This window comes from Coregonus clupeaformis, unplaced genomic scaffold, assembly GCF_020615455.1.
Source record: "Coregonus clupeaformis isolate EN_2021a unplaced genomic scaffold, ASM2061545v1 scaf2230, whole genome shotgun sequence".
NCBI lineage: Eukaryota > Metazoa > Chordata > Actinopteri > Salmoniformes > Salmonidae > Coregonus > Coregonus clupeaformis.
Genome location: NW_025535684.1, coordinates 34,758 through 59,506, shown reverse-complemented (window position 1 = coordinate 59,506; position 24,749 = coordinate 34,758). Strand labels below are relative to the sequence as shown.

The 24,749-nt window shown below is 47.4% G+C and overlaps 2 protein-coding genes across 2 annotated transcripts; both read right to left on the bottom strand.

Moving 5' to 3' along the window:
* Positions 1 to 6,684: 6,684 nt before the first annotated feature.
* On the bottom strand, positions 6,685 to 10,217 carry LOC123488369 (beta-1,3-galactosyltransferase 2-like). Its single transcript, XM_045219289.1, has 5 exons — positions 10,134 to 10,217; positions 8,576 to 8,931; positions 8,253 to 8,383; positions 7,731 to 8,120; positions 6,685 to 7,434 (listed from the first exon to the last, which is right to left on the bottom strand). Exons 1-5 carry the CDS (start codon positions 10,136 to 10,138, stop codon positions 7,222 to 7,224), a joined length of 1,095 nt encoding a protein of 364 aa, XP_045075224.1. The 5' UTR covers positions 10,139 to 10,217; the 3' UTR covers positions 6,685 to 7,221.
* An 11,682-nt stretch (positions 10,218 to 21,899) lies between these two features.
* LOC121553990 (beta-1,3-galactosyltransferase 2-like) lies at positions 21,900 to 23,226 on the bottom strand (the record flags this gene model as incomplete). The annotated part of the gene is made up of 3 exons (XM_045219290.1): positions 21,900 to 22,298; positions 22,490 to 22,696; positions 22,867 to 23,226. Coding segments are annotated over 3 exons (966 nt in total), but the record flags the coding sequence as incomplete, so codon positions are not given.
* Between the last annotated feature and the right edge of the window lie 1,523 nt (positions 23,227 to 24,749).

Below are 24,749 nucleotides of genomic sequence, written 5' to 3'. Positions count from 1 at the left end.
AGCATTGACAGAAAACCTTTCAAACTGACCTTAGATCAGTGTGTGTAGATGTAGACAGGAGAGCAGAGCCATTGGCTTTACCACTTATTGGTCTGACTTAGTCTTTATCTAACGTTGATTGAGAACGTGTGTGTGTGTGTGTGTGTGTGTGAGATCGTAAACATTGGTGGTCCTTCGTGCCAGGGGGCACACACACACAGTCTTACTATGGTGTGTGGGCTCTTTATCTTGTGGGAATGCCATGGAGAATCTCCTCTTAAAAGCAGTACATTGATTTATCTACAGCAAATTCCCTACACGCTCTTCTTCTCCCCAGTAAAACTGTCTATGTACCTCATCTCCACACCTCTCCTCTACGCCCCTCTCCTCTCCTCATGCAGCAGGTAGCCTAGAGGTTGAGTTTGAATGCTCCTGAGTGGCGCAGTGGTCTAAGGCACTGCATCGCAGTGCTAACTGTGCCACTAGAGATCCTGGTTCGAATCCAGGCTCTGTCGCAACCGGCCGCGACCGGGAGACTCATGGGCGGCGCACAATTGGCCCAGCGTCGTCCAGGGTAGGGGAGGGAATGGCCGGCAGGGATGTAGCTCAGTTGATAGAGCATGGCGTTTGCAACGCCAGGGTTGTGGGTTTGATTCCCACGGGGGGCCAGTATAAAAAAATAAAAATAAAATTGTATTCACTAACTGTAAGTCGCTCTGGATAAGAGCGTCTGCTAAATGACTAAAATGTAAAATGTAAATGAATGGTTAACAGTAACTTTTAATTGCCGTGTGTAATCTAATCATACTACCACCAGGGGGTGCCCAAACATCAGGTATAGTGAAGAAGACATACAGTATAGACACATTACACGCTCTTCTTCTCCCCAGTAAAACGGTCTATGTACCTCATCTTCACCCCTCTCCTCTACGCCCCTCTCCTCTTCTCATGCAGCGTGTAGCCTAGAGGTTAAGAGTGTTGGGCCAGTTCGAATCCCCGAGCCAGCAAGGTGGTCAAATCTGCCATTCTGTCCTGGAGCAAGGCAGCTAATCCCCAACAACAACAACCACTCCCAAGGTGCCAATGACGTCGATTAAGGCAGCATTCAACTTAGGATAGCCAGTGGGACAACCACCACTGGGGGAGAAGGGGTGTAGAAGGATTACTGTTAGACTATTCCAGGTATTCCTTAAAGAGGTAGGGTTTCAAGTGTCTCCGGAAGGTGGTCAGTGACTCCGCTGTCCTGGCGTTGTGGGGGAGCTTGTTCCACCATTGGGGTGCCAGAGCAGCGAATAGCTTTGACTGGGCTGAGCGGGAACTGTGCTTCCGTAGAGGTAGGGGGGCTAGCAGGCCAGAGGTGGATGAACGTAGTGCCCTCGTTTGGGTGTAGGATCAGAGCCTGAAGGTAAGGAGGTGCCGTTCCCCTCACAGCTCCGTAGGCAAGCACCATGGTTTTGTAGTAGATGCGAGCTTCAACTGGAAGCCAGTGGAGTGTGCGGAGGAGTGGGGTGACATGAGAGAACTTGGGAAGGTTGAACACTAGACGGGCTGCAGCGTTCTGGATAAGTTGTAGAGGTTTAATGGCACAGGCAGGGAGCCCAGCCAACAGCGAGTTGCAGTAATCCAGACGGGAGATGACAAGTGCCTGGATTAGGACCTGTGCCGCTTTCTGTGTAAGGTAGGGTCGTACTCTGCGAATGTTGTAGAGCATGAACCTGCAGGATCGGGTCACCGCTTTGATGTTAGCGGAGAACGACAGGCTGTTGTCCAGGGTCACACCAAGGTTCTTTGCACTCTGGGAGGAGGACACAATGGAGTTGTCAACCGTGATGGCGAGATCATGGAGCGGGCAGTCCTTCCCCGGGAGGAAGAGCAGCTCCGTCTTGCCGAGGTTCAGCTTGAGGTGGTGATCCGACATCCACACTGATATGTCTGCCAGACATGCAGAGATGCGATTCGCCACCTGGTTATCAGAAGGGGGAAAGGAGAAAATGAATTGTGTGTCGTCTGCGTAGCAATGATAGGAGAGACCATGTGAGGATATGACAGAGCCAAGTGACTTGGTGTATTGAGAGAATAGGAGACGGCCTAGAACTGAGCCCTGAGGAACACCAGTGGTGAGACCACATGGTGCGGAGACAGATTCTCACCACGCCACCTGGTAGTAATCCAACAGTGAGCAGCGCCGGAGATGACCAACTCAGAGAGGGTGGAGAGAAGGATCTGATGGTTCACAGTATCAAAGGCAGAAGATAGGTCTAGAAGGATAAGAGCAGAGGAGAGAGAGTTAGCTTTAGCAGTGCGGAGAGCCTCCGTGACACATAGAAGAGCAGTCTCAGTTGAATGACCAGTCTTGAAACCTGACTGATTTGGATCAAGAAGGTCATTCTGAGAGAGAGAGCAGGAGAGTTGACTAGAGACGGCACGCTCAAGAGTTTGAGAGAAAAGAAAGAAGGGATACCGGTCTGTAGTTGTTGACATAAGAGGGATCGAGTGTAGTTTTTTTTAGGAGGGGTGCAACTCTCGCTCTCTTGAAGACGGAAGGGACATAGCCAGCGGTCAAGGATGAGTTGATGAGCGAGGTGAGGTAAGGGAGAAGGTCTCCGGAAATGGTCTGGAGAAGAGAGGAGGGGATAGGGTCAAGCGGGCAGGTTGTTGGGCGGCCGGCCGTCACAAGTCACAAGATTTCATCTGGAGAGAGAGGGGAGAAAGAAGTCAAAGCATAGGGTAGGGCAGTGTGAGCAGGACCAGCGGTGTCATTTGACTTAATAAATGAGGATCGGATGTCGTTAACCTTCTTTTCAAAATGGTTGGGAAGGTCATCCACAGAGAGGGAGGAGGGGGGAGGAGGAGGAGGATTCAGCAGGGAGGAGAAGGTGGCAAAGAGCTTCCTAGGGTTAGAGGCAGAGGCTTGCAATTTAGAGTGTTAGAAAGTGACTTTAGCAGCGGAAACAGAGGAAGAGAATGTAGAGAGGAGGGAGTGAAAAGATGACAGGTCCGCAGGGAGTCTAGTTTTCCTCCATTTCCGCTCGGCTGCCTGGAGCCCTGTTCTGTGAGCTCGCAATGAGTCGTCAAGCCACGGAGCAGGAGGGGAGGACCGAGCCAGCCGGGAGGATAGGAGACATAGAGAGTCAAAATATGCAGAAAGGGAGGAGAGGAGGGTTGAGGAGGCAGAATCAGGAGATCGGAGGGAGAAGGATTTAGCAGAGGGAAGAGATGATAGGATGGAAGAGGAGAGAGTAGCGGGAGAGAGAGAGCGAAGGTTGTGATGGCACATTACCATCAGAGTAGGGGCAGAGTGAGTAGTGTTGGAGGAGAGCGAGAGAGAAAAGGCTACAAAGTAGTGGTCGGAGACTTGGAGGGAGTTGCAGTGAGATTAGTAGAAGAACAGCATCTAGTAAAGATGAGGTCAAGCGTATTGCCTGCCTTGTGAGTAGGGGGGGGGACGGTGAGAGGGTGAGGTCAAAAGAGGAAAGGAGTGGAAAGAAGGAGGCAGAGAGAAATGAGTCAAAGGCAGACGTAGGGAGGTTAAAGTCACCCAGAACTGTGAGAGGTGAGCCATCCTCAGGAAAGGAACTTATCAAGGCGTCAAGCTCATTGATGAACTCTCCAAGGGAACCTGGAGGGCGATAAATCATAAGGATGTTAAGCTTGAATGGGCTAGTGACTGTGACAGCATGGAATTCATCTCCCCTCTCCTCCACCCGTCTCTCCCCTCTGTTCTCCTCTAAAACTGTCTACTGTATGTTCCACCCCCCTCCTCCTCTTTCCAAATATATGCCATACACGTAAATCTATGTTAAACGTCTATGTTGTGGTCACACTGGTAAGATGAAGTTAGAGCATACTACTACCCCCATGTGTGTTATGTGTCTTTACTGTATGTCTTCTTCACTATACCTGATGTTTGGGCACCCCCTGGTGGTAGTATGATTAGATTACACACGCCAATGAAGTTACTGTTAACCATTCAAACTCAACACATCCAATCAGTCGAGGCTGGTAGTGGAGAAATGGTGAGTCAGATGAAAAACCAGTGTGTCAGATGGAGAATGTTTCCTGGGTGACGTTCATTGTACTGATGTTTGTTACATGGATGAGGAGATTGGGGTAGATAGCACTGTTTGAAAAAGAAGAGGTCCAAACTACACTGGTACAAATGCTTAGTAAATGTGTTTATAATGAATCATACAGCATACTGAAGACAGGCAGCTACCTTTAGGTGGTGCACTTTCACTACACAATGACGTGTCAGAATCCAGAGTATACAGCCGTCAAACTACACTCTGGACCTCCAAGCCAGATACACTGCGTTTTCATTGTTCCCCTCTGATCAGGGAATGATTTAGACATAGTACACCAGGTGGGTGCAATTAATTATCAGGTAGAACAGAAAACCAGCAGGCTCCGGACCCCGTAGGGTAAGAGTTGAATACCCCTGGTATACAGCACAAAACATTTTATTCCTTCATTTATCCCTTAATTTTATTGTTTTACTGTAAAAACTAAACTCTTAGAAACAAATGTTCCTAAAGGGTTATTCGGCTGTCCCCATAGGAGAACCATTTTGGTTCCAAGTAGAAGAACCCTTTTGGGTTCAATATAGAACTCAGTGGAAAGGGTTCTACCTGGAACCAAAAAGAGTTCTTTAAAGAGTTCTCCTATGTGGACATCCGAATAACCTTTTCGGTTCTAGATAGCACCTTTTTAGCATAGCATGATACCCCACGTTTGGTTCCTAAAAGATACACCTTATGCACATTTCACACAATATCGTTAAAGAATATAGAAATCGGGAACAACAATACCCTGAGAATGTGCAATGTCAGCCAGTAGCATAATACCAGTAGTTATGGCTTCTTTGTTAATGGTTAACCAGCGTACTGGGCCAGTACTCATAAATCATCTTAGAATAGGAGTGCTGATATAGGATCAGGTTGCCCCCTGTCCATGTAAGCTTATTCATTATTATCTAAAATGCTTAACTGATCCTAGATCAGCACTTAAATACATGCCCTTTGTTGTTCCAGAAGGCATTTCTGCCAAAAAGCGCATTTTGATCAAATAAAATAAATTACTTTGAAATGCCTCTCCTATGAAGAAGTGATGTGCGACATAAGCCTAGCTTCCTGAAACAGGTAACAATTGCTCTTGCCGAGCTACAGGGTTATGCCGATTTTTGGGTTCAAGCCCATTTCTACCACACCTGCGCATAGAGATGTCCCAACGCTCAGTCAAATCAGCTGGGGAGTACTCCTTCCACTGATTCTGTTGCACAACAGAACTTTATTGGACAAATTCAGGTAAGTCCCTCCCCGTTTCGTTCCATTTAAGAAAAGTATTGCAACTGAATCGTCAGAATGAATACACCCCCTATGACAGGGCACACAATCCGCCACCAGTAAGCAGTCTGTCCCTGCCGTATGGTAGCCAGCAGATCCTACCCGCTTGCTTACAGCTGCGCTAGGTGCATGTCTGACAACAATGTGTGCGCAAGTACAATGATAATTTTATATGGTCATCTTTAAAATATATATATATAAATAACTTAAACATACTGTTGACACGTAGGCTATGGTGTAATGGAACAGGTACAAAAGTATCTATATCCACAGTAAAACGAGTCCTATATCGACATAACCTGAAAGGCCACTCAGCAAGGAAGAAGCCACTGCTCCAAAACCGCCATAAAAAAGCCAGACTACGGTTTGCAACTGCACATGGTGACAAAGATCGTACTTTTTGGAGAAATGTCCTCTGGTCTGATGAATCAAAAATAGAACTGTTTGGCCATAATGACCATCGTTATGTTTGGAGGAAAAAGGGGGATGCTTGCAAGCCGAAGAACACCATCCCAACCGTGAAGCACGTGGGTGGTGGCATCATGCTGTGGGGGTGCTTTGCTGCAGGAGGGACTGGTGCACTTCACAAAATAGATGGCATCATGAGGAAGGAAAATGATGTGGATATATTGAAGCAACATCTCAAGACATCAGTCAGGAAGTTAAAGCATGGTCGCAAATGGGTTTTCCAAATGGACAATGACCCCAAGCATACTTCCAAAGTTGTGGCAAAATGGCTTAAGGACATTATTATTATTATTATTATTTCAAAGTCAAGGTATTGGAGTGGCCATCACAAAACCCTGACCTCAATCCTATTGAAAATGTGTGGGCAGAACTGAAAAAGCGTGTGCGAGCAAGGTGGCCTACAAACCTGACTCAGTTACACCAGTTCTGTCAGGAGGAATGGGCCAAAATTCACCCAACTTATTGTGGGAAGCTTGTGGAAGGCTACCCGAAACATTTGACCCAAGTTAAACAATTTAAAGGCAATGCTAGCAAATACTAATTGAGTGCATGTAAACTTCTCACCCACTGGGAATGTGATGAAAGAAATAAAAGCTGAAATAAATCACTCTCTACTATTATTCTGACATTTCACATTCTTAAAATAAAGTGGTGATCCTAACTGATCTAAGACAGGGAATTTGTACTAGGATTAAATGTCAGGAATTGTGAAAATCTGAGTTTAAATGTATTTGGCTAAGGTGTATGTAAACTTCCGACTTCAACAGGTCTAACTATATGTGTCATGACAGTGTTATGACCATATTATAACAGGTTATGACAAGTTATGTCAGCTGTTATGACATTATGGCATGGTTATGACAGTGTCATAACATGTTATGATGCTGTGTGTCAAGTAAAGTGTTGCCAAACTTGTAAACAAGGCTGCATCGGATTTCTTGTGCCACTCCTTGCAGCCAATGGCAATGTCTGCTTTAGGTATAATGCCGGGAGCCGCTTGTGGATTTGACAGTTCCACCACCGACACCACCAAAATAACCGCTATGCAGGTGTCGGCCTGCGCGGATCTGATAGAATCCAGCCTTAAGGCTCTAAGGTATAATATAAATATGCAGCGAGGGCTCTTTTTGTTGCAGCATGTAGCAGATGAAAGGTATTGAGAAAGGCCCAGTAAGCCCTCTCCCAAACCTATCCACCTTCACTGCACAACAGTCAATGTAAAGGGAGGGGTTGAGGCATACATTAGCAAAATAACAAACAACCTACGGATCTCCCAACAAGACCGAACAGATTTGTCTCTTACGCAAGAGCTAATGTCTCTTACCCAAAGTTCAAATTCCACATTTCCAGGAAGGGGAAAATACAGGAAGTGTCTCCATGGTTTCCCTTTTCCAAAGAGGAAGTAGCAATTGTTGCTGTGGTGATTACCCTCTCAGCACGGCGGGCCGGGCCTTGTGTATTCCTGCCAGTACTTCAGCAGCTGGCTCACTCTGGTCGTCATCACGGCAACCACAGTGGACAGTTTGCAGCGCTCGTAGCTGTTCAAGGGGTTGACAGCAAAGAGCGACTGGCTGGGAGGTTCGGTGGGGGAGATGCCCAGCCGCTTCAGACACATCCCCAGGTAGGCATCCTCGATATAGATGGGCTTGAATGAGATCAATGAATGAATGAATGAATGAATGAATGAATGAATGAATGAATGAATGAATGAATGAATGAATGAATGAATGAATGAATGAATGAATGAATGGATGGATGGATGGATGGATGGATGGATGGATGGATGGATGGATGAATTAAATAATGAATGGCTTTATGAACGCTACATAATCCCCACCGTTAGTTAAGTGTTACCAATGAATGAGCGAAAAAAAGAAAACAAAAGAAGAATACTTCCATACATAGGAACATTTGTTTGGCAAAATATGAAGCTCAACATACCTTGATCTGTGGAGAGACCCCCAGGATTTTCTTGGGTAGGTCCATGGACATGATGTAACCAAACCCCAGAGGGTACGGGGGATACTCAGACTCGGCGATCACCTCATAAGGCAGGAAGAACTTCTCGTTGGGGTTTCTCAGCACCGGGCTGTGCCACCAGACTAGACCGGTCATGTAGTTCTGTTTTGGAGTATCAGGGTTGACCAGCATGGAGACAAGGTTCTGGACGTTGAGGAACACATCTGAGTCAATCTTCATGGCGTAGGAGGCCTCGGGGCACCGCGAGACGAGCCACTCAAGGATCACCATGGTCTTGATGGTCAGGTTATGGTAGGTGTCCATGAAGTCGCTCTGGAGGAGGTCGTGGTGCGCCCGGCTCTCCTGGTTCACCTTCGAATCAGATCAGAATCAAGTCAAGTCACAATCAACTCAAGTCAAATCAAACAATTTAAATATTAACAACCCCAACACACTTAAAACAATAAACACAACACTAAAAAAAGCTACAACAATAAGACCAACCTTCTCCTGCAGCTCCTGAGCACCTGATCCTCCAGGAAGTCCTAGCATGAATAGCGTCTGTACCTTCTTCCCCTGCACCAGGGTCTCATTACCCCACGTCCTGCGGATGGCGTCCCGGGAGGCCAGGTTACCTACCGGAAATGTACATGTTAAAAATGTTATTCCAGTCTGCTTTCCCAAACACTTGAAAAAAAGCTAGTTTGGATTGCATTTTTCGTTCCTAAATACATTTCAAATGTATTGGAAACAGGTTATCAAGTCACTTCATGTTAGAATTGCAAACGGAATGTGTAAATCTTGTGTGACATTTTCAGTAGGGTTACCAGGCGCCACGGGGACCATCAGCACCAGGAACGGGGCCTGACTCCCGGTCCGACATTTCTCCGGCTCGTCCATTACGAATTTGTACCCCCGCGGGTATGCCACGTGGTACCGCCCGGGATCCTCCCATTGGACACCATTCCGATTGGCCAAGACACGCGTGTTCACCTGATCATCATCATCATCAGGAGACTTTCCAGTGTGATTGTTTACCAAGGGTTGCTGTGGGTCGTTCCACCAATTCAAGGTGAATGTGGTGTAGGTCAGGGAGACAGCCACTGCCACCAGGATGAATAGAATACAGGGTCTTCTATACAGCCTTCCGGAGAGGGCTGTACCGGACTGCATCAGAGCTGGGCTGATGAAGAGAGAAAGGATAGAAAGAGTGAGAGGGGTCTTCAGTTTGTAGGTCAATGCTTCCTGCCACACTGTTGTGCAGAAGTACCATTTGAAAGTACAGACATTTCTTGAAATCACCCCTTACACAGCAAACAAGAAATATAATCATGAATATATTGTTATTACGATGAATACTCATATTTTTTTATTGATCTCTCATATACTACACCTCTATAAGACCAAGTGATATGTGACTGTCTGCAGTTATTATCAATGAAAAATATAGCCTGTCTGTCTAAACGAGTAGTGGCATTGTGTTATGTGCAGCTGAACAGAAGTGAAACCGAAGTTGAGGTTTTCACAGTAGCCATCTCTGGTGCAACATACAGTAGTTATAGATGGTCATTGGTGCATGATCAGACAGATTGGTCAACTGTATAAAGAAAGACATTACAGATAACATGACGCTGCTAAACAGATGCCGTGTTCAGAAACCACTGGGAACTCGGAAGAAACGAGGTCAAATCATGACGTCAATGAACTTCAGGTCGAAAAGTCAGCTTTCTAGAAAGAGGCCCGAGTTCCCGACTTAGAATTCCGATTTGGAATTCCGAGTTGGATGACGGGTCAAACGAATTTTCCCAGTCGGAGCTCGTTTTTTCCGAGTTCCCAGTGGTTTATGAATGCGGCATCTATTGCAGCAGCGTCATGTTATCAGGTGTCTTGAAAGCACCAAGAGTAGGCTTTATTGCATGACCACTGTTTGCGTTGCCCTTGTTACATGAGTTTGTTATGAAGACAATTGCGTCTGGTGTACTGGTGGTGTAGTTAGGCTACAATAACTATTCCTTGGCTGTCTGACAATCACATAAATAATTAAATCGTATGAAGAAAGACAAGTGTTAGATCATGGATATCCAACACCGCTCGAGTTACTAGGTGTGCTTGCTGTTGTTACACCCCAGCACTAAAACACCTGTCATCATTGTGTCTTCAGTAGGTTTGTTTGAATTAGGCGTGTTAGCGCTGGGCTGGAACTAAAGTTTGCGCACATTCAGTAACCTACTCTAGAACCGGAATTGGAGTTCTATATTTTATGACGTTCAGTACAATCATCATTTCTGATGACTGGATCGCGATAGGGAGAAATATAACAAACACACACCCTCAACATAATGTCGCAATGTCTACAAACAAACTCCAGCTTCAATTGACACATACCTCATGTTGTCTGTCTCTTGGTATCAAGTCCTGCTCATGACTCTCAACGGCAAATGATTGACGTCTTCTTTCTACTTCCTCAATGGATGTTGACGACTGTGATGTGAGCATTGGCCGCCCACAGGTAGGGGAGGAGCTACTGTAGGTTGGGTGCCTTTTGTTTTTTTCTCTACAGCCCCTCCCACACATCGCACACTCAGCTAGCTGCAAACCTGGCTCCAGGTCAGGAGAGGCCACAACTGGCAGATATAAATGCACTCACTAACTGTAAGTCGCTCTGGATAAGTGTTAAGTTGCGTCAATTCAAATCTGGTATTGGGAACAAAAGAGGTCAACACTACTTCTAAGATTAACTAGTATTTTAATTAATGCAAAACACTTCAATGGTAAATATGATGTTCGTATATACGGGTCCACTGAAATACCACGCAGGGCACTCAGAGAACTGATCCATTGTTCTAAGTTCTTCTTCAAATACTCTGACAGAGATAGTTCCCGCTCCCTGCTGGCCAATCAGAGTAGAGACTGAGCGTGGTTTAGACTTACTCAGCCTATCGTTGGCGCACAGGCTGGTCCCAGCCTCTTGGCGCTTCACTGCTGCACACTGTTGCCAGGCATAAGTTGTTGTCTGCAGCTGGTCCAGAGAGTCGGCACTTTTTGCCGTACACGTCCTTGAGCGCGGTTTAACAAAGAGGCAGTGTTCGTGTATGTGAGACACAAGTTCTTATCTCATCCTACCCCCTAACGTTCCTCACACGAATCACAGCTTGTTATGTGAAACAATTTATATCCGTACAGTACAAACCTATTATGTTTAATCATTAATGCATTCTTTCTAAGCTAGGCATCACATCCAGTTATAAGAAAATAGATCCCCACATAAGAGCGTCTGCTAAATGACTAAAATGTAAATGTAATAAATGTCTTGTATAGAGCTGAAACGATTGCCCTGACTGAAAAGTATATCTGTTCTACGGGATATATTTATATCTTAGCATTCTATAAAGTTCCAGATAGAAATGTATTGTATATAGCTGACACTTTGCATCACAGAAAAACATGTATGTTCTATAGAGGATGTCTACAGATACAAAGAGGTCAATGGAATCGTGGGGGATATAAGAAAGAAGCCGGATTGGCGTACATTCAACAAATCTGACTAACAAAGTGGATATTTGTCAAATCCATCATGATTGATGTATTCTAACAGGACCTCAATGTGGTTACTAAAGTCCAATATGGATATACACTATATATACAAAAGTATGTGGACACCCCTTCAAATTAGTGGATTCGGTCATTTCAGCCACACCCGTTAATGCAGGTGTATAAAATCAAGCGCACAACCATGCAATCTCCATAGACAAACATTGGCAGTAGAATGGCCTTACTGAAGAGCTCAGTAACTTTCAACGTGGTACCATCATAGGATGCCACCTTTCCAACAAGTCAACTGTAAGTGCTGTTATTGTGAAGTGGAAAGCGTCTAGGAGCAACAATGGCTCAGCTGCGAAGTGGTAGGCCACACAAGCTCACGGAACGGGACCACTGAGTGCTGAAGCGCATAGCACGTAAAAATGGTCTGTCCTGAAGCAACGTCAGCACAATAACTGTTGGTTGGGAGCTTAATGAAATGGGTTTCCATGGCCGAGAAGCCGCACACAAGCCTGAAGATCACCATGCGTAATGCCAAGCGTCGGCTGGAGTGGTGTAAAACTCACCAACATTGGACTCTGGAGCAGTTAAAACACGTTCTCTGGAATGATGAATCACGCTTCACCACCTGGCAGTCTGACGGACAAATCTGGGTTTGGCGGATGCCAGGAGAACGCTACCTGCCCCAATGCATAGTGCCAACTGTAAAGTTTGGTGGAGGAGGAATAATGGTCTGGGGCTGTTTTTCATGGTTCGGGCTAGGCCCCTTAGTTCCAGTGAAGGGAAATCTTAACACAACAGCATACAATGACATTCCAGACGATTCTGTTCTTCAAACTTTGTGGCAACAATTTGGGGAAGGCCCTTTCCTGTTTCAGCATGACATTGTCCCCGTGCACAAAGCGAGGTCCATACAGAAATGGTTTGTCAAGATCGGTGTGGAAGAACTTGACTGGCCTGGACAGAACCCTGACCTCAACCCCATCGAACACCTTTGGGATTAATTGGAACGCCGACTGCGAGCCAGGCCTAATCGCCCAACATCAGTGCCCGGCCTCACTAATGCTCTTGTGGCTGAATGCAAGCAAGTCCCTGCAGCAATGTTCCGACATCTAGTGGAAAGCCTTTCCAGAAGAGTGGAGGCTGTTGTAGCAGCAAAGAAAGACCAATTCAATATTAATGCCCATGATTTTGGAATGAGATGTTCGATGAGCAGGTGTCCACATACTTTTGGTCATGTAGTGTATCTAGCAAAGTGGTTAGCTTTGTAGTTAGATAACTAACTGGCTTGACTGTTTATTAACTTCTGTTTGTACCACCGCACTGTACAGCAACGCACGAGTTGAAAATATTGAACGCATGCGGTACAAAGAATGCCCCGCAGGCTAGTGTGGGCGGCATCCCCAACTCAGCGTTGCGGACTGTTCCATTGACAATGAATGACTTCCGCTGGAAAGCAAACAATTCGACGCATCTGGTGGACATGAGGTTAAAGGCTGGGGTGTATTCATTACGAAAACCATTTACCGTTTAGGAACCAAACGGGAGCAAACGGAACGAAACGTGGAGGAGCCTACCTGAATTTGTCCAATATAAACTATTATTTACGTTTTTTCGTTTGGAGTAAATGGTAATCATCTGCATAATGATTACACCCCTGCACCCCGCTGAATGTTGCCGCGTTCTGGTTGGTCTGATTTGTTGGGACCTAACAAAACCAAGCAGATAGAGAGGTCTGACAGACCTAGGGTGTGCTCAACAGCTAAGGCAAGGCGACGCAGCAACCAATGGTTGCATGCTACGTCATTGACTGACAAATTGCTATAACATGATGTGGTTAGCTGATACTTAAAATACCTATGTAGGCATTGTAAAATCTGGCAGGCGTCGGCAATGTCTAAGCATAGGAATGCAGCCCTATACTGCCTGCCTGCCTGCCTGACGAGTTGAAAGACTGTCAGCAATGGTATTTGTTTCCTCTTCACCATTTTCTCTCACCACAAGCACATATTCTGTCCCAAATGGCACCCAATTCCCTATATAGTGCACTATTTTTGACCAGAGCCCTATGGGTAGTAGTACACTATATATGAAATAGGGTGCCATTTGGGATGGGCCCACTTTCCTTCCATCGGGTTGTTTATTTGGTAGAACAAGAGAAACCAACACAGGAGAGCAGAGTATAAAGTAGCCTTTAATGCTAACATTTCAGACAGAGCCTTTCTTCCAGACAAATCTATGACAGTTAAACCCTGTCTCTCTTTTTTTTTTTAAGATCCCTGCTGTCAACTGCAATACATTCACCATGTCAATGATTATGATAGTAATAATACAAATAATTTATTGAACTTTTATTGTGCTTTTCATAACATAAATAATCTCAAAGTGATTTAAATGTATCACATCATCATTGCTCATATTGTCACAACGATGATGTCATTAAGAATAAAGAACATATAGACACACACACCATCATGTTCCTGAGCACAGGTGGCTGGTTGCACCTTAATTGGGGAGAGCAGGCTCATAGTAATGGCTGGAACAGAATAAATGGAACGGTATCAAACACATTGTTTCCACGTGGTTGATACAATTCCATTCACTTCATTTCAGCCATTGTGGTCCTCTGTAGCTCAGCTGGTAGAGCACAGCGCTTGTAACGCCAAGGTAGTGGGTTCGATCCCCGGGACCACACATACACAAAATAAATGTATGCACACATGACTGTAAGTTGCTTTGGATAAAAGCGTCTGCTAAATGGCATATTATATTATTATTATGAGCCATCCTCCCCTCCGCAAACTGCTGTGATTCCTAGATTTCCAGTACTGCAACCTTCTGCATTACCTTCCCAATGTCATTAATCATATCATATTATTTTGTAACACTAGCCATCAGACTGAGAATAATGATGGACTCCTCCTTTCATTGTGGAGGTTGACAACAGAACAGAACTCCTTTCATTGACAACGGAACACACCTTATTCTATTCCGGTCAACCGTTCTGTGAATAAATACATTGTGAAATACGTACATAGAAGTCAAACAGGATTTAAATATTATCATGCTAAGCAAATATAGGATGAGAGAGGCTTTATGCAACATTATGTGTGACTTAATTTACTGATGCTGAAATAAAAGGAGGCTTTGTTGAACATTATATGTGACTTAATTATTCATGTAGATGTCACTGAATTGAAAAGGAACTCACCCGGTGAAATAAAAAGCTTATGGTGTTAAATATTTGATACAGTTATATCTTTCTACTTGGTTTGGGCATGATCTAGGACTACAGGTTACTGTTCATTCAATAGGAAAATACATCTTGACAAAAACTACTTTTTATATGAACAGAATCATCCTTTAAATTGTTTTTGAGAGGTAGAGACTGAATCATTTATAATGGATGGCTTTTGGTTCTCACCAGTGTTTATTACGTGTGTTACCCAAACGGTTTCTAGAACACCGTGTCTCGAATGGTGTCACAACAGAATGCAATTTGGTAGACAGATGATCATGTAACCCAGAACCAAATCTTGTGTGAGCAGAGCCAAATCTTGTGTTAGTTCTGGCCTCTGAAAGTGTTCATGTATTACAAGAGAGTAAGATGCTGATGCCATCCTCCTATCTGTCTGGATTTGCTTTGATTCCTGAGATTCATAATCCCCAAATCCCAAAAGATCCCTTTGCAAAGTATTGTAATGACCCAGCTGGGTCATAAAGTAAAAGAGAGACGGGCACCAGGTGTACAGGCAGAACACAGGTTTATTCCTGAATGGGCTATTGTTCAGGCCACAGCCCACGCCGCTAAACCTCGAACATACACAAATAGAACATGTCAAATCAATGGTCCCGAACAGAAGAGAGAGAGTGAGACCGTAACCCCTATTTAATCATTCCAAAACCCCGCGGGATTACCCATCATACCCCCCAACCTTTCCATCTGTCCTGGCATATTTAACCCCTGCTAGTACCCATGAGAACGATAACACATCCATGAACACAGAACACAATACAGGGTCGTTACATAGCCCCCCCTTTCTAAACCCTAGCCCCTAGGGTTACAAAACAAAAAATCCTTAAAACGACCCGGAGGTCGCATCAGTCTCTTGTGCCTCCCCTTGACTCTCACTGGTGGACCCCAGAACACTCATCTGCCCCAATGTCATTTCCAGCACCCCCGAAGAGGCAGCCCCGTCCCAGGCTCAGCTTGCACTAGAGTCTCCTCGCTAGACTGTCCCCGTGTGCTCACATCAGAGTCCTCACTTCCATTCCCTACCGTTTTCCTCCCTCTGTAGGGCGCCAATCGGTCCCGGTGGACCACCACCCTCCTGCCCCGTGGGGAACCTCCACCCGGTACGTCACCTCCCCCACTCTCTCTATCACCAGGCACGGCCCCACCCAGGCACTGTCCAGCTTTGGGCACCGCCTTCTTGCGCGTGGGGTTGTGAAGCCACACGCGTTCTCCCGCTCCAAAGTGCCTCCCCCTCGGGCGTGAGTCATAGTGGCGCTTTTGGCGCATTCCTGCGTTCTCGAGTTGCTCTCTTGCGAAGGTGTGAGCCGCTTCTAACCGGTTCTGCAGTCGACGAACATAGTTCGGGCCAGGCAAAACCCCGTCGTCGTTATCAGGAGGGTGGCCAAACGTCAGTTCGGCTGGGGTGCGCAACTCACGACCTAACATTAGTAGCGCTGGGGAGCACGCAGTCGATTCCTGAACAGCCGACCTACATGCCATAAGAATAAACGGTAAGTGGGTGTCCCAATCTCTCTGGTGTTTTGAGGTAACGATAGCCAGCTGTTGTGCTAATGTTCTGTTAAATCTTTCCACCAGCCCATCACTCTGGGGTGAAGCGGAGTAGTGCGCGTCTTCTCCGCGCCTAACCGTCTACACAACTCTGAGAACACCCGTGACTCAAAGTTTCTCCCCTGGTCGCTGTGTATAGACTGTGGCACCCCGAACCGACTGATTATTCCCCCTACCAATGCATCAGCTACTGTTTCTGCCTCCTGGTCTGGGAGAGCGTAAGCCTCTGGCCACTTGGTGAAGTAGTCCATAGCAGTTAGAATCCACCTGTTACCGCTGTCTGTGGTTGGAAACGGTCCAACTATGTCTACCCCCAGTCTCTCCATGGGCTCCCCTACTGGGAATTGTTGTAGGAGGGCGTGTGACTGACCTGGAGGTCCTTTCTTAGCAGCACACTCATCGCACTGCCTGCAAAAGTCCTCCACATCCCTCCTGTGCCTGGCCCAATAGAAGCCTTTACGTACGCGCTTTAACGTTTTGGAGACCCCAAAATGCCCTGCGCCTACTCCCCCGTGAAGCTGCTGTAACACGCTCCCTTGCAGCCTTTGGGAACCACTACCTGCCACGTCATTTCTCCAGTAGCTGGCTTTTTCCACCCCCTCTGGAGCACTCCCTCAGCCACTCTAAGGACTGAGAATTTAGCCCAGAGTCCTTTGGTGACTGGTGATAGAGGGGCTACTTCCCCCCATGGCGGTCGTCTTCCCTCTTCCACCCACCCCCAGCACAGGACGCAGCTCTGCGTCCTCCTCCTGGCGACGCCTCCACTCCCCAACGTCCACAGCCTCAAGCTCCCGGCACTCTGTCACCCTCAGCTGACTCACCGTGGCGGTGACTCCCTCCTCCATGCACAGTTCCCTCTCTCGCTCCACCCGTTTGGCGCAGTACCCACAGCCGTCCTCAGCACACGGGCGACGGGACAAGGCGTCTGCATTGCTGTGGCGAAGGCCGGCCCCTGTGCTCCACCTGGAAGTCGTAGGGTTGCAGCTCCTCCAACCAGCGGGCGATCTGACCCTCTGGCTCCTTGAAGGAGAGAAGCCACTGCAGGGCGGAGTGATCCGTCCGCACCACAAACGGCAGGCCCCCCAGGTAGTACTTGAAATGGCGTACTGCTGCCACGACAGCCAAAAGCTCCCTCCTTGTCACGCAGTAGCGTTTTTCAGCCTTATCAAAAGTTCTGCTGTAATAAGCTACTACGTGCTCCCCGTCAGAACCACGCTGAGCCAGCACAGCCCCCAAGCCCTCATTGCTTGGGTCGGTGTCCAGGATAAACGGACGGTTCGGGTCTGGTGAGGACAGGACAGGGGCCTCCACCAGGGCACGTTTGAGGGCCTCAAACGCCCGCTGGTGCTCTTCGGTCCACTGAAAAACAGTGTCCTTCTTGAGAAGGTGGTTCAAAGGAGCTGCTATCCCCAAAACCCTTTCACAAACCTACGATAGTAGGATGCCAGACCCAGGAAGCTCTTAACCTCTTTTTTCCACTTGGAATTGGCCACCCCCTCACAGCCTCCACCTTGTCTGGCATCGTGCTGATACCCTCACCACCCAGCTGATGACCCAGGAACGCCACCTCCCTTTGCATGAAATGGCACTTTTCCGGGTGTAATTTTAGCCCCGCCCGAGATCCTCTCCAGCACTCGCCTAAGTGCCCCCAGTGCCCCCTCAAACGATGTGCCGTGCACCAATATGTCGTCTAGGTACACGACACACTCGTCTCTCGGAACCCCCGCCAGCACTCTGTCCATGAGCCTCTCAAAGGTGGCAGGAGCATTACAAAGCCCGAAGCACAGCACCTTGAACTGCCAATGGCCCCTATCCGTGGAGAAGGCCGTTTTCACGTGCCCCAGGCGAGAGGGGCACCTGCCAGTAGCCACTGCGCAGATCAAGGGAAGAGAACCACGAGGACCCTCTGACGTGGTCTAGCGACTCATCGATCCTCGGTATGGGGTAAGCGTCTTTAGTGGTGACAGAATTTAGACCCCTGTAGTCCGCACAAAACCTAAGTTTACCCCTTTCTTAGGCACCATGACGACCGGCGCGGACCATGGGCTATCTGATGGCTCAATGAAATCCGCCCGCAACATGTCAGCAATAGCTGTGGCTGCTGCTTCCCTCTTGGAAAGGGAATGCGACGGGGCGAATTTTAATGGGTTGGTTGTCCCCAGTGTCGATGTCGTGCTGAACCAGGTGCGTTTGCCCTACCTCATCTTCCCCCCAAGCGAAGCTATCTTTAAAGTCAAACAGCAGCTGCTTTAACTGTCTCTGTTGTCTCTCATCCAGACCTTGACAGTTTTTCAGCCACACAGCCTCAACGGCGTCGATAACTTCCTCCTTCCCCCGTCGGGGCTGATGGGGTGAAGGAGCCAGTGTGTTTTGGGCTACTGGGATGCCTGTGCTTGCACCATTATGGGGAGTGAAGGTCGTTTGCCGCCGGAGACAGCTGCTGGGATGGCACAACGACCAAGGGAGCAGCCGGGACGACCAGTGGAGTTTCGGCAAGCTTGGAGGAAGACGGAGGGACAGCCCTGCCCCTGCTGACCTCCCGAGCGACATTCCCACTGTGGGACCCCCGACAGCCTCAAAGTGCCCGGCTAAGTCCAACTGAGCCCCACAGTTTTTCAAAAAGTCCATTCCCAGTATACAGGGGTCCTGTACCGCTGCTACCCACACCGGACACCCCACAGTTCTCCCCCCACAGTCACAGACAACCAACACTTCCCTAACATGGGGGCTAGCTCCCCGTGACAGTCCGTAGCTGGACAAGGGTCGGCTCCACCCGCACCCCAACAGGTAGTATGTCTGGTCTCACCAGGGTTACTGTAGAGCCCGTGTCAACCAGGGCCAAACATTCCACCCCCTCTACCTTGACGATGACATTGCAGAAGTCCCCAATGGTGGTACGTCCCACCACAACTACCGGACTAGGAAACACGGTGGCAGCCACACCCTGGGGAAGCAGGTCCCCACCCCTCTTGCCTGCGCTGCTGGGTACCTCTTCTGCTTACTGTGGTTTCGGGGCGGAGGGGTGGGCCCGCGCTGCCCCTGCGCGAGAACCCGCTGTCGTTTCCCTGTTGACTGGGGAATCTGCCACACTCCCGCTGAATGTGGCCAGGCTGGCCACAACCCCAGCAGACAATGGAAGTTGAGCTGACACTGCGATGTTGTCTGGAGCCCTTCTCAATGACAAGCGAAGCGGTCTTGACTAACCCTCCCAACTCGTCGACCCACTCTGGTTTGGTGACCCCCGGCACCCCGGCCGCCGCTGCTCTCACCTCTGGTTGACTGGCAACCTCCACTCTCGCTCCCTCACCCCAGATCAGCTCCCTCTTCCTGGCTATCTCCACTGCAGCCCGCAGAGATGCTGGGTCCGACATCTGCACATGCTTACCCAGTTCGGTGGGGGAGAGCGCTCTAATAAAACTGTCCCGTGCCAGCTCGTCTTGCACCCCAATCGGCATATTTGCATAAGCCCGCCTGGTCAGGCTCAGAATATCACTTGCCAACGCCTTTAATGATTCCCCCTGAAGTCTCTTTTTTGTTATTCAGTTCAATCCGCAGCAAGTTGGGCTGTGCATCGCTGCCGAAACGGACCCCCAATGCCTCCACTAGCGCACCGTAGTCGCCCCTCTCGTCCGGGGCTAGCGTTAGCAGGCATTCCGACGCCTCCTCTGCCAGGCTCAGGGCAAGCTGTAACCCTTTCGTCTCGTCAGACCACCTCCCGGCTCTAGCCAACAACTCGAATTGAGTGAAAAAAACTTCCCATTTACCTTGTCCATTGAACTTTGGAAGTTTAGCCGCTACCGTGGCTAATGGCAATAGGGCGCTGCCATCTCTGTTTACATAAGGAGGTCCAGCCATTTCCGCACGCGGTGACGTCGATATCTCCGTCGCCGTGACGTCTGTTCTGGTCGAGCGGTTTGGAGGAAAACCCGCCCGTTCTGCCATCTTGCTGACTGACAATTTAACTCCCGCCATGTGGCTCTCCAGCTCTTCTACAGCCGTCATCGCCTGACCCTCCCGACCGGGTACACCCGAGCCCACAACGGACACTTTGTCCGACTCTTCCTTAACTTTCCGCCTCGCCCGATCATCCTGCCCGTAGATGCGAGTCACGCTAAAGCTAACCACGGCCTATACTGAAACAGCTAACTCGCCTAATCTCGATCTATCCCGTCGTTCGAAAGCACTTCTGACACCAATGTAATGACCCAGCTGGGTCATAAAGTAAAAGAGAGACGGGCACCAGGTGTACAGGCAGAACACAGGTTTATTCCTGAATGGGCTATTGTTCAGGCCACAGCCCACGCCGCTAAACCTCGAACATACACAAATAGAACATGTCAAATCAATGGTCCCGAACAGAAGAGAGAGATGAGACCGTAACCCCTATTTAATCATTCCAAAACCCCCATGGGATTACCCATCATACCCCCCCAACCTTTCCATCTGTCCTGGCATATTTAACCCCTGCTAGTACCCATGAGAACGATAACACATCCATGAACACAGAACACAATACAGGGTCGTTACAGTATGTTCCACCATTGTGAATTAAGACTTTGAAAGTAAGATATCACATTCCGCCAGCCATTGCATGTTCAGAACTACTCAATGACCTAACTTCATCATCTCGACCAGACCCACCACCACCACCCATCTGTATTTCCTACCCTACCCAATGTCATTATGGGTAATTGAGTCCTAACAAGGTGCTCCAGGAGCAAGTGGGTGTTTATATTTGTCCTTGTTCACAAATGTAAAAGTGTGTTTTATACACGTTTGAAAAGAAAATGTGTGTTTTGCATATCCCAACTCCCCCTGAGAGTGGGGTTACAGCCAGGGTCAGTCATTATCAACAGCAACCTTGAAGCAATTAGGGTTAAATGCCTTGCTAAGGGCACATCGACAGATTTTTCACCTTGTCGTTTAGGGGATTTGAACTAGCAACCTTTCAGTTACTGGCACAACACTGGCCGCTCATCTACCTGCCGCCCTACCTAAGTTGCCCCTCTAACACTGATACAGTCCCTGAATCTTAGTACTAGTACTAGAGTCAATGTCCACACGGAAATTTAATAAGCATAATAAATAAATCCCCATCAGAATCTGTCTGTTTAAGCTAGAGATATCTGTTTTTTTGCATGGGCTGAGTCTCAATCCACCACATCCGCCGATGTCGGCCTTCCGCATCTGCGGTGGAAGGTGGAAGAGCTACAGCAGTGTTTGTCAGACCAGAAGGCATTCCGAAAATATGTCTTCTCACAAAAATGTCTGTAGAGTCCAAACGGTTTTATACAAATTAATATGACAGCACTATGGAAAGCTGAGACTCTCACAAACACGACGGTGTTCTCCGTTTAGTTCTACGACCCCCACAAGCCTCACACCGTAGTCCAGTACTGGGCTGTCTGAAGACGGTACCGCCGATGTGCCAACCTCTGTCTGTAGCGTCCAAACGGTTTGGGTTACAAACTAATATGACCCCACCATCGAAAGCTGAGACTCGTTGTTTTGCTCTATGACACCCACAAGCCTCTCAAGACTCCTCTGGAGGTAACCCAGTATCGGGCCGAAAACAGAATGGAAGTGAATAGGGCATTTCCACCTCAAATGGGTCATTCCACGGTTTCATCAATATATACAGGTATATATATATTTGTTTGGATACCTATAGGGCTCCTAAAATTCTAAATCAAATAGCTAAATGATCTATGGTATGACCATCTTAAAACAGTTCCACATGTTAAATCTGTAGAACCCCCCCTCCCCCCCAAATACTTAAAAATACTAAATGGACCCTAGATCAGTGTCTAGGGACAGGGTGGACCAGGTGTCTTTTTCAGGTCCGTCCAGTAGTCCACTATCTGGGATGAGCGGCTCAAAATATAGGTGATGACTTTGGAAAATTCACAGCGATTGTAATTGCCGAGATATGCCTTCCATTGCCAAGGATCGGGTGAGTTTCTGGGCGAGAGGCCCAGTTTCTTCATACAGGCGCCAATGTAGGCGTCTTCTATATTAAAAAGCTTGATGTCCTTGGATATCTCCACGATCCTCTCCGGCAGGTCGTTGGAGAAGACGTATCCCATACCAAGTGTGTAGGTCGGGTAGCGGTTGTCGGCTAACATCTCGACCGGAACATACCATTTGGAGTTAGGGTCCCGGATGACTGGTCGATCCCACATCAGCATCCCCGTCAGGTAGTTCACCTTGGGAAATAGGAATGGAATTTAATTTTTATATAGAATTATTAAAGATTTAGAAGGGGGGAAAAATGAATAAACTGTAACTTAGTAAATTAAAAAGACAGACAGACAGACAGACTGTTATAGTAAAAAAAACTATCCCCTAAAGAGGTGGAGGTTGGGTTGAATAAAATAACATTTAAAAAAAAGTTCACCTTGGGGACGTCCGCTCTCAGCAACATAGTTATCAGGTTCTCTACGTTGAGGAACATGTCTGAGTCGATCTTCATGGCGTAGGTGGAATTGGTGCAGTGAGTGGCCAGCCAGTCCATAATCACCATGGTCTTAATAGTGAGGTTGAGGTAGGAGTCCAGAAAGTTGCTCTGGAGTAGATCATGATGCACCTGGCTCTCCTGGTTCACCTTCAAATCAAAGTCAAGAGTCAAGACAAAATCGAGTCAAAGTCAAAGTTAGGTCAGATCAAGTTACAATCAAATCAAAATCAAATCAAACTTTATTTAAATATTAACAACCCCAACACACTTAAAACAATAAACACAACACTAAAAAAAGCTACAACAATAAGACCAACCTTCTCCTGCAGCTCCTGAGCACCTGATCCTCCAGGAAGTCCTAGCATGAATAGCGTCTGTACCTTCTTCCCCTGCACCAGGGTCTCATTACCCCACGTCCTGCGGATGGCGTCCCGGGCAGCCAGGTTACCGGGCGCCACAGGGACCATCAGCACCAGGAACGGGGTCTGGGTCTTACACTTGTCCGGTTCGTCCATGATGAAGTGGTAGTTACGAGGGTGGCCAAAGTGGTATTGATTGGTTGGTGGCGGGCGTATGGTGGTTGAGGGTGGGGCTGGTACTGTGGTTGGGGGTACGGTGGTTGAGGGTGGGGCTGGTACTGTGGTTGGGGGTACGGTGGTTGGGGGTGGGGCTGGTACTGTGGTTGGGGGTACGGTGGTTGGGGGGTGGGGCTGGTACTGTGGTTGGGGATGGTCCATGGGGATGGATGGGGATGGTCCATCTATGGTAGTATGTGTACAGTGATAGGTTGTCCCACCAGTCTGGCTGGAAGGAGCTGGCAGGAATAGCGAAGAGGATGATCAAGATGACCGTGGACAGGAAGAGGAGGAAGATGAAACAGGACCGCACCAGAGACTGCAGTGGTCGTACAGGGCTCTCGACCACAACTTGACTAGATGGGAGAGGAAGAAGAAGAAGATTGAGGTTAGATTGGTAGATCGAAATGGTCTCATTAGTATGGAAGCGTATTCGGGCCAAGTGAAGAGAAAAAATAAGTAAATGGAGATGGGTGGTGGTACTTGGATTATCTTATTTTGCACGGATAGTACTTTAAAAAAGTGTCAATATTTCGAGAATAAAGTGTCAATATTTCGAGAATAACGTGTAAATATTTCGATAATAAACAAAAAAAAATTGTTTCGAGAATAAAGTCCAAATTTTGGGAATAAAATTGACATTTTGAGAATAAAGTCGCAGTTATATTTATATAGGGGATTTGGTTAACTGCATGCCTCCATGGCTCCCTGTTGCTGTGCGCTCCGCTGTTGAAATACTGTACCTGAGTTAGATGACCTGGTGAAACTATACTTTAGAATTGGCTTTAGTATCAAGGAAATCCTTGCTCCTTTAGCACATAATAATCCTATTATTATAAGTATTAGGACCTAGAATAGGTTGTGACAGATTATTTTCAGAAGTAGGAACCACACGGACTCGAATGAGGTATTTCATCCATGTCCGTGTCGTTACATACAGTACATAGGTAGAGACAAGTGGGTTGTGTGTGTGTGCCATCCAAGTCATGTCAGATCAGGGATTATTTCTTTATAGCCTATCATCTTTTATCTAATAGGCCTATATTTAGATCAATTATTATTTTAAGAAAGGAATCATTCGTTTTATTGGGTGTGCTCGTTAGCAGACGCTCTTATCCAGAGCGACTTACATGAGCAATTAGGGTTAAGTGCCTTGCTCAAGGGCACATCGACAGATCTTTCACCTAGTCGGCTCGGGGATTAGAACCAGCGACCTTTCGGTTACTGGCACAACGCTCTTAACCACTAAGCTACCTGCCATAAGGGGGAAATACTAACGTTAGTAAAGCACCATGGTCGTTAATAGTTTCCATTATGCACAGAATTTTTGCAAGGTGTTCGCCTTGGCTACGCAGAAGAACATCGAAGCGAATTCGGATAGCAGACGGAAAGGGACTCAACCCCAGTTCTCTTTGCGTTCAGTGACAATGCCAAGATAGTTTTTTGTTTGTGCTCATAACGCAACATGGCCGTTAGAAGAGTGTATGACTATAGTCTGAAATTGCCAGGAGGAAACTTGGTGTGTGAGTGTGTGCGTGCGAGTTATTAGTTTGATAAGCTTGAGTGCCCCGTGATGTCTGTTTGAACGAGTTCCTTAGATCATTAGATTGATGGCCATTTGTTTG

Excerpts from the sequence above, each read along its gene's own strand:
- LOC123488369 (XM_045219289.1), bottom strand. Across the intron at positions 8,384-8,575 it reads GATGGTCCCCGTGGCGCCTG|GTAACCTGGCCTCCCGGGAC; the intron begins GTAACCCTACTG and ends CATTTCCGGTAG. Across the intron at positions 7,435-7,730 it reads GGGTCTCTCCACAGATCAAG|CCCATCTATATCGAGGATGC; the intron begins GTATGTTGAGCT and ends ATCTCATTCAAG.